This window comes from Sorex araneus, chromosome 2 (genome assembly GCF_027595985.1).
Source record: "Sorex araneus isolate mSorAra2 chromosome 2, mSorAra2.pri, whole genome shotgun sequence".
Taxonomy (NCBI): domain Eukaryota; kingdom Metazoa; phylum Chordata; class Mammalia; order Eulipotyphla; family Soricidae; genus Sorex; species Sorex araneus.
The window spans coordinates 235,985,737-235,995,560 of record NC_073303.1 but is presented as its reverse complement, the minus strand read 5'-3'; the positions used below and the strand labels follow the sequence as shown (position 1 = coordinate 235,995,560).

Here is a 9,824-nt window from a genome sequence, read left to right as displayed (position 1 = left end):
CCTTCTACCCCGCTACTCACCCCTGCTTTCATATTCCACATTCATCCTTCCCTCCCACCCCCACCCCCCGTCTACTCACCTCTGCATTCATCCTTCACTCAAGCAGTTATATGTTCACGCTCTGGCCACTACGTGCCACCCCCCTCAGCTTCTCTTGGTTCTTCAACCATGCATCACCTACTCCACCCACCATCCACCCACTGCACTGTCCATCCATGTCCATCCATCCGTGCACTCATGCACCCACTTATTCATCCAGCCGTCCACGTGCCCTCCACCTACCACCTACTCACCTACCAGCCAACAGACCAACCGCCTCCAATCCATTCATTCATTAATCCATACATTAGTCTATCAGCCCACCCAGCCAGCCACTTACCAACCAGCTAGCTACTTCGTCATTCGCTCACCCAAGAGACCCATCTATTTTCCACCCATTCACTTGTCCACTTGATCATCTATCCATCCATCAGCCACTTGTCCATGCACCCATCCATGTATCCATCCCTTCATCCCCCACCCACTATACACTCATCCATCACCCACCCACTTGTTCATCCATTCATCCTCCCACCCACCCATCATTCACATGTCCATCCATCCATCCATCCCCCACCAACTTGTTAATACATGCATCCATCCTTTCACCCACTTACCCACCCATTCACCCACCCCTCCCTGCATATGCCTGATCACTCGCCACCACCCACTCACTGCACCCTGTCCCTTTCTCCTGATCTAAAGAACTTGATCAGATCCAGAACCAGGTGGAGTAAGACCCCAGAGAAGAGTCCTCAGGTTTCCTGGGCATGAGGCACTTGGGGAGAAGAGCACTTCTCTAGGGAGCTGCTTCCTGGAAGAGGCAGCAGGAAGGAAGCAAAGCCTGGCCTTCGGGAAGGTGTGGCAGGAAAGAGGGGCAGAGGCTGGACGGGGGAAGTGTGTGTGTGAATGTATGTGAGTATGTGTGCACATAAGCATATATGAATGTGTGTGTGCATGACCTTGTGCGTAAGTGAAAGTGTGTGTGAATGTATGCATGAATGTATGAACATGTGCACACATGTGCACGTGTTCATGAGTGTGTGCATGAGCATGTGTGTTCATGAGTGTGTGCATGAACTTGTGTATGAACCATGCATCAATGTGTGCATATAGATGTCTATGAATGTGTGTCCATGAATGTGTGTTTGTGACCGTGCATGCATGAATGTGTGTCTATGAGCGTGTGAATAAATGAGTGTGTGCGTATGAAAGCGCCTGGTGGCTCCTCGGTATGGACTAGGGAGGTCCTCCTGTCCTTTTCGGTTTCCTCCAGGCCAGATGGCAGGGGCAGGGAGCTGGGAAGCCCCAAAGTCAGCGTGTCTCTCCCGGCCTCTCTCACCTTCCTCTCCTACCTCCTCCAGCTGCGGTGACTCCAGCCTCAGGCCACTGTGCCCAGTGCGGCTCCTGTTACCGCTCTCGGCCAGCCACCAGCAGCTCCCTGCGCTCAGCTCCGACACCCGATCAGCTCTGAGCCCTGCGGCCACCCCAGGGGGCCGGGGATGAGCAGAGGGAGGGGACAGGCTCGCAGCAGGGCTGCCCGTTGGCCAGCGGGCGCCGGTGGGAAGACGCCCAGGTCCTTTCCCCGTGGTCTCTGCCAAACCCACTGCAGTTTCAGGGGACCAGCCCTCCTCAGTTCCCGGCAGCCTCAGCGCTCACGGCTCCTGGGCCTGGGAACCCGCTCGCGGGACTGCCCCCTCCCCTCCACTTCATCCCCCGCCTCACCTCCATCCTACTCAGAGTTCAGATTTTGTTTGTTTGGGGAGGCCACATCCTGGGGTGCTCTGGATGAAACCCAGCCAGAGATGGATAATAGACAAGGAAGATCACCCTTGCCCTCCCCCTCAGGACTAATCCTATGCTTTGTTTAGGTTTCAGATAAGACAGCACATCTCAGGAAGCCAGCCCCCCACCCCCGACTTAGTTTTCCATGTATTAAAACGCATATATATTTTGTTTGTTTGCTTTTTGGCTTCCCCCCACCCCAGCAATGTTCAGTGCTTACTCCCGGCTCTGCCTTCCCGGCTCTCTCCTGGCGGTGCTCGGGGAACCCCTATCTGGTGCTGGGGATGGCTCTGGGTTGGCCATGGGCAAGCCAGTATTTTAACCCTGGACTATCTCTCTGACCCCAGATCTCTTTCTTGAATTCATTCAGCCCCTAAGTTGCAGTGAACGGAAGTCTGCAGTTTGCACCCATGCAGTCTCCTGGGAAACACGTGTACACAGCATAGGACCTGGGCTTCTTACATGTGAAGCAAACCTGTTCGAATTATCTCTCTGGCACTGTTCAAAGATTGGCTGAGATACCTCCTCCTCCAGAAAGCCTTCCCAGATGCCCAAGACTGGGTACCTTCTCTGACTCCCCTTACCTAGTCATCTGATTATATCTTCACTTCCTTCGGGGTCTCCCCTGCACACAGTAGGTGCTTAGCATGCGTTTCTTTTTCTCATTTGTTTAGCAGTGCTGGAGGCTGCTCCCCGCTTAGGGCTGGTATGTGAACTGCCAGGCTTATGGTTCAGGGCTTCAAACCCAGCATTCAAGGCAAATGCTCCAGGGGTCGGAGCCATGCTACAGAGGGGAGGGCATCTATCTGCCTTGCACGCGGCACACCCAAGTCCCACCCCAGGCACCCCTTTGGGCCCCCGGAGCACCGCCAGTAATGAACCCTGAGCACAGATCCAGGAGAAAGCCCTGAGCATCCCTAGATGTGGCCCCCACACAAAACAACAAAAAGGCACAAGGTCCTTCCTGGTGGGGCGCCCCAAGCCCCACATCAAGCACGAGGAAACTGCATTTGTAATCTCGTAAGCTTCAGAACTGCACTGGGAAAGAGCCTGGATCAGGAGCAGGTCTGAGAGCACGCGGGGCAGGGTGAAGTAGGAGGGGGTTCTTCTGGTGGTACTTGCCAGTCAGTTCACTTATTTATTAAAGAAAAAAAATTGTTAAAAAAAAACGCCCCTCATGTAACTGGTGCCGGAAGAATGCACACGTGGACAGCCACTCCAGATTCAGGCTCCGTGGACAGCACCTTGGCCGCCCCACACAGGAGATGAGAGAATGATGGGCAGCGGGCGGTCCCTTGCCAGCAGTCAAGATGGCGCCCGCGGCATCAGCGCATGCGCCTTGGGTGGGGCCGCCGAGCGCGTGGGCGCGGAACGCGCGGCCCCGCCTCTTTCTCCGTCCCGTCCCCTTTTCCGGCGGAAGCGGCCGCAACAAGGGAAACTTTATTGTTCCCGGCGGGGCGGCGAAGGATGTCGGTGAACTACGCGGCGGGGCTTTCGCCGTACGCGGACAAGGGCAAGTGCGGACTCCCCGAGGTGAGCGCGGACGGGGACCGGTGTGGGGGTGGGGTCCCCACTGCCGCCCCTCCCCCACCCCAGCGGCCCGCGGGGTGGGCGGGACCGAGCGGCCCTGGGGCATTGTGGGAATCTCAAGAGGCTCAAAGGCTAGACAATGGGAGGGACTTCCCGGCCCGCACCTAGGGACAGCTGTGCTGGGATCCAGAGTAGGACTGGGCGTGTGTGTGTGTGTGGGGGAGGGTGCACGTGTTGAGATCCTGAGCGGGGCCCAATTAGAGGGGTGGGATTATCCCAATCACCCCTGTGCCACTGTGGTTCTCCCCTCTGTCAACGCAGGGGAGCTGGTCCCCACTCCATATAACCTAGTTCTGACTCGTGCATTTGATCTGCTTCTAGACCGGGGGATTTCTCTCCTGCAAGCACTTATTGAGCGCTTGCTGGAGGCTGGCTCTGATAAGTGTGTGTGTGGGCGGGGTTGCAGTGAAACTCAACAGCTGGATGCATCAGGGAGATGACGCCCCACTCCCGATTGTTGCCTTTCCCCCTCTGTTTATTGTGCTAATGTCCTCCTACTGAGCCGTCTACTTCTCTGGCTGGGGGGTGACAAGCTTGGAGTCCTCCGCCTGTATTTCTCAGGGGCTCCCCCTCCTTGAAGGCGAAGCTCAGGTTGCCCCCACCCCTTACAGTGCACCCCCCAGCCCTGCACTGTGACCACTGGCTTGCCATCCCTCCCCACCTTCTGCATCCTCATCCCCCCTCGCAGATCTTCGACCCTCCGGAGGAGTTGGAGAGGAAAGTGTGGGAGCTGGCGCAGCTGGTCTGGCAGTCCACCAACGTGGTATTCCACACAGGCGCGGGCATCAGCACTGCCTCAGGCATCCCCGACTTCAGGTCCAGGGGCATGAGGGATCCCTCGGGGATTAGGGACTGGTCAGGACCCGTCCCCGTTCAGGAGCGGCCCCTTTAAGGCGCACCCGAGGCCCCTTTAAGGCGCACCCGCACCCGACACTCCAAGCACATTCTGTTGTCCTATTGGCCAGAACCGGGGTCACGTTACTGCTACTTACCCAATCGTTTATTTTTCCTTTTTTCTTTCGCGCCTTCCAAGTTTCCGGAGGCCTTGGGGCGCGTCTGGGAGATGGGGATTCTGGACGAGGGCGTGGTCACGTCTGAGACCCTACCGGCTGGCCCCCTGGGACCAAGGATGTTTTTCTTTCTTTTTCTTTTGCTGGGGTCACACCCAGCTCGTGCTCAGGGCTGTCTCCTGGCTCTGCCCTCAGGGATCACCCCTGGCGGGACTGAGGGTCCCCTAAGGGATACCAGGGAGCAAACGTGAACGTGCACAGCAAAGCGAGTTCCTCGCCCGCTGGACTACGTCTCTATCCCCTCCCCAGATATTTTTTTATCTATTAGGCATCACAAATGGTTTAACCAGGGGCCGGAGTGATAGCACAGCGGGTAGGGCGTTTGCCTTGCACGCGGCCGACCCGGGTTCGATCCTCGGCATCCCATATGGTCCCCCAAGCACCGCCAGGAGTAATTCCTGAGCCAGGAGTAACCCCTGAGCATCGCTGGGTGTGACCCAAAAAGCAAAAGCAAAAAAAAAAAAAAATGGTTTAACCATCTGAACCTGTCTCATCGCCTGTAAAAGAGTGTGAAAATCAGCAATAACCCAGGTCCCCCCGGCTTCAAACTGGTGGGCCCCAAAGCGGCCCCTCTGAGTGCTGAGTTGGCAGCCCTGTCTCTCAATCTGTTGCATTTTTTTGGTTTGGGGCCACATCTGGTGGTGTTCAGGTCTTTATTCCTGGCTCTGAACTCAGGAATCCCTCCTGGAGGTGCCCTGGGGCCCTATGGGGTGCTGGGGATAGAACCCGGGTTGACTGCGTGCAAGGCAAACGTCCACTCCGCAGAGCCATCGCTGCGTCCCCACTATTGCATTTTTTTACTTTCCCCAAGGCTTCACACACACACACACACACACACACACAGCCTATTGCCAACGCCCCGGAAGGTCACTGGCACTGCTCTCCCCTCTCAGCATGCAAGACACAGGAAAGCCCTCCTCTTCCAGGAAGCCTCACCCTCCACACAGTACCAGTCATGACCTCCTCCACCTCAGCGCCACAGAGCATGACCTCATAGGGCATCCCTTGCCCCTCCATAATCAAGGACTGTCCTGAGGCAAAGTGGGGGTACACCAGGGGCCCCAGTACCCCCCAGCGTATGGCTCTGTCTGCCTGCTGTCAGTGGGGGTGGCTTTGCCTGTGCACCCCATGTTTTCTCCTTCCACCCAACCCACTTCTCCCCCGCTCCTGTCTCTGCTCTCACCTTTCCCCCCCCATCCTCCCCATCTGCCAATCCCTCGTCGTCGCCCACTGTCTCCCCCACATCCCTGCTGCCTTCAGGGGCCCCCATGGCGTGTGGACGATGGAGGAGCGGGGCCTGACCCCCACTTTTGACACCACCTTCGAGACCGCCCGGCCCAGCCTGACGCACATGGCGCTGGTGCAGCTGGAGCGCGTGGGGCTGCTGCAGTTCCTGGTCAGCCAGAACGTGGACGGGCTGCACGTCCGCTCCGGCTTCCCCAGGTCAGTCTGCCGAGGGGTGGGGCGCCAGGGCAGCCCCTGCCCACTCTGCGCAGAGGCCGATGGGCATGGGACCGTATGGCCCAGCGAGGGCGCAGAAGCGGGGACACACACACACACACACACACACACACACACATATACTCAACCCCTGCCCTTTGCAGACCTTCCCAACCCAGCTGTGGGAGTTCAGATCCCAAGTGCAGTTTAGAATTTTCCGCCTCCGGGTCACGCCTGGCATCAGATATTGTGCACCCTGTAGGAGGGCAGACCCAGATGCTGGAGGAACCTCCAAGAGGGGGTCCTGGAAGGCTTCCTGGAGGAGGAGGGCTTGAAGCACACTCCGTCATCCCTCAACCCTTTCTTCTCCACCTCCAGGGACAAGTTGGCGGAGCTTCACGGCAACATGTTTATAGAGGAGTGTGCCAAGTGTAAGACGTGAGTGCGGGCCCTGCAGGAGGCTGGGGGTGGTCCCCTCTCTGTCCCTCCCCAGGCTGGGCTCTCCTGGGCATATCTAAGATATGCCAGGCCTGGGCCCTGGGCTGCCTCTTAAAAGGACACAGTGCTTCGCCAGGTGAACCTTGGGGACCCACCTTATACTCACTAGCTCTGCAAGGACCCTCTTTCCAGACGAGTTCCTCTGGGGTCCTGCAGGGGTATTCAGGCTTAGCGGCATTGGCCAGTGCTATTAGAGCCTGACCCCTTCTTCCTGAAGACTCAACCCTAGTCCCTTCTGGAATAGTGGGGTGTGAGACCCCTTCTCTGGGTCTCTGCCCCAGCAGCAGGAAAGCACGCACCCCCCCCTTGTCCACACACAGCGGGTGCCAATAAAACTTTATTGACAAAGGCAGGAGGCGAGGCCAGGGAGATGGCGTTGGAATCAGAAGAGCATGGTGTGTGTGTTGTGTGTGTGTGTGTGTGTGTGTGTTGTGTGTGTGTGTGTGTGTGTGTGTGTGTGTGTGTGTGTGTGGCCCCCGTTTCACCCCCAGCCCCTGAACCTCACCACCTTGACCCTATCCCCTGAGCATTGCTTGGGAACTCTACTCCGCCCCCAATAAGAAAAGGAGGGAGAGGTCTGGACTTGACCCAGGGGACCATTTCCATGGTTTGCTTTTCCTTCCTTCTCTGTTTTGTTGGTGGATCCTTTGGAAGCCTTGAGGGTTGGATAAGATGGAGAGGGGCATCTACGGAGGGTGCGGAGAAATACAGACACCCCCTTAGGGGCGGGGCTTTTGGTTAGTCCCGCCTCCAGGGGGCAGGACGCCAGCCTGTCCATCATTGCCCAGTGTCAATCATTCACCCCTCTGGAATCCCGAATGTGTGTCAGCTCTGATTCAGATTCTGCTTCTGTGCCCCGCACTTCCCAGGGAGACGGCTCCCCCAACCCCTCCCCAGAGAGCAAGAGCCACACAGGGTGGGACTGTAGGGTGGGGACTCCGGGTACCGGATGCGGGCATATGGGGCTGATCCCCCGTCCCCCCTATTCCTGGCACAGGCAGTACGTCCGGGACACCGTAGTGGGCAGTATGGGCCTCAAGGCCACGGGCCGGCTCTGCACTGTGGCCAAGGCCCGGGGGCTGCGGGCCTGCAGGTGAGTGAGCCCCCACCCCCGCCTGCAACCTCCCCTCCCCACCCCCCGACCAGGGAGTGGTGGCTCCATGCGGACTAACACCCCACCCTGCCAACACAGGGGCGAGCTGAGAGACACCATCCTGGATTGGGAAGACGCCCTGCCCGACCGGGACCTCACTCTCGCCGATGAGGCCAGCAGGTCCGAACCCCCCAAAGCAGCCCAGGGCCGGGATGATGGGGTGGCAGGAGCACTGGAGGTTGAACGGAAAGCTTCCTGGAGGAGGGGGGCCCACAGAGCTCACCTTCCTGTCATGACCCTGGGCTTGGGGTTCACACAGAGCCTAGCATGACTGCATCCTGGAGAGGAGCCCTGCAGAGACTGCTCTGCCAGAGACCCCGCCCCTACAGCCTGGGGAGGAGCCCTACAGAGGCCCCGCCCCCGTGGCCTGGGGGAGGAGCCTTGCAGAGACCCTGCCCCCTGCAATCTGGGGGCGGAGCCTTGCAGAAACCCCGCCTGGGGAGCCTTGCAGAGACCACGCCCGTCCATCCTGGGGGAGGAGCCTGCAGAGACCCTCCATTGGGGAGTGTGGCCAGAATAACATTGCCTCTGTCCCCAGGAACGCAGACCTGTCCATCACGCTGGGCACATCCCTGCAAATCCGGCCTAGCGGGAACCTACCCTTGGCCACCAAGCGCCGAGGTGGCCGGCTGGTCATCGTCAACCTGCAGCCCACCAAGCACGTAAGTGCCTTTGGAGCCCTGCCCAGGACACCCACGCACTTCCCTCCTTCCGCCCCCCCAAACACACACGCCCCTGCATCTGCTAAACGCCTCTCCCGCGCCTTGTAGGACCGCCAGGCCGATCTGCGGATCCATGGCTATGTGGACGAGGTCATGAGCCGGCTCATGAAACACCTGGGCCTGGAAATCCCCGCCTGGGATGGGCCCCACGTGGTGGAGCGCGCGCTGCCCCCGCTGCCCCGCCCACCGGCCCCCAAACTGGAGCCCAAGGACGAAGCCCCCACCTCCGCCGCCGCCAGCCCCAAGCAAGAACCCTGCGCGCATCAGAACGGCTCGGGGCCCACCAGCCCCAAAAGGGAGCGGCCGGACAGCCCCGCCCCCCACAGGTCCTCCAAAAGGGTGAAAGCCGAGGAGGTAGGCCCCAGCTGACCAGGGGGTCCGGGGAGGGTGGGACTTTGTTTTGTAAAATCCCTGAATTCCTTTTTTTTTTTCTTTTTAAATCTCTTACTGCTCTCACTTTGTTACTTGGATCTGTCCAGGGCGCAGGGGCAGGAAAATGCAGGGTGCTGAGAGCTGGGCTCCGGGACCCCCCTCCCCGGGGTAGACACCCCGGAAATCTGCATCTCTTCCTTTGGCTCTAAAGGTCTCCGATGGGGGCTGAGAAGGAATGTCTCCCTCCCTCCCGGAGCTGACACCCCAGGCCCTGCTCTCCCCTGCAACTAGGCACAGGACCCGCTGTGGGCGGGGAGGTGTTTCTTCCAGCCGAAGGGCATTCACTTCCTCAGCTCCCCTGGACCCCCACAGTGCTCCCCCAAACTCCTTTCAGGGCCTGTCAGAGAGGGAAGGAAAGCAGAGCCCCCCAAACAATACCCCCCTTCAAGGATCCAAACTTCTTGTGGTGACGGACCCCCAAGGCTTGCACTGCCTTTGGCGGCCAAAGAGAGGAGGCCAAGGACTCAATGGCTTCTGGAAACTTCTTCAATGCAATAAAAACAACTTGCACCTGAGTCTGGTCTTAGTTTGAACCCACAATCCTGTGCGGAATTCTGGTGCCCTGAGGGTCTGGGGGGAGGGTGGGCCCCCTGCACCCTGGAGCTGCAGCCTGGGGGCCTAGAAGGGTGATGCCAAGGGCTGGAGTGATTGTACAGTGGGGAGGGCGTTTGCCTTGCATGCAGCCGACCTAGGTTCAATCCTGGCATCCCATATGGTCCCTCCCCCCAGCACTGCCAGGAGTAATTCCTAAGTGAGAGCCAGGAGCAACCCCTAAGCATCGCTGGGTGTGACCCAAAAAAGAAAAAAAGAAAAAGGTGATGCCAACCGTTTGGCACTGTGGAGCCTTGTTTGCCACGGCATACCTGTTTGCATGGGATTGTTGTTGTTGTTTGGTTTGGGGTCCACACCTGGCGATGCTCAGGGGTTACTCTGGCTTTCTCAGGAATTGCTCCTGGTGGGGCTTGGGGGACCCTATAGGATGCTGGGCATCGAACCCAGGTCGGCTGCCTGCAAGGTTGGCTACCTGACCCTCTGTGCTAGGGCTCCATCCCCCTCTGTGCTGGCTTTATAGCATCTGCCTTCCCGCCAGGACTG

At 58.7% G+C, this 9,824-nt stretch overlaps 1 protein-coding gene across 5 annotated transcripts; it reads left to right on the top strand.

Annotated features, from left to right (window-relative positions):
- The first annotated feature begins 3,241 nt into the window (after positions 1 to 3,241).
- Positions 3,242 to 9,244, top strand: SIRT6 (sirtuin 6). Of its 5 annotated transcripts, none has more exons than XM_004619424.2 (8): positions 3,242 to 3,357; positions 4,103 to 4,230; positions 5,745 to 5,927; positions 6,303 to 6,362; positions 7,420 to 7,515; positions 7,615 to 7,695; positions 8,114 to 8,237; positions 8,346 to 9,244. In XM_004619424.2, exons 1-8 carry the CDS (start codon positions 3,292 to 3,294, stop codon positions 8,664 to 8,666), a joined length of 1,059 nt encoding a protein of 352 aa, XP_004619481.1. In that variant the 5' UTR covers positions 3,242 to 3,291; the 3' UTR covers positions 8,667 to 9,244. The 5 variants fall into 5 exon arrangements, with proteins under 5 accessions (XP_004619481.1, XP_054982628.1, XP_054982631.1 ...); XM_055126654.1 differs by having other exon boundaries at positions 3,294 to 3,357; positions 4,103 to 4,177; XM_055126653.1 differs by lacking the exon at positions 5,745 to 5,927.
- Positions 9,245 to 9,824: the final 580 nt, after the last annotated feature.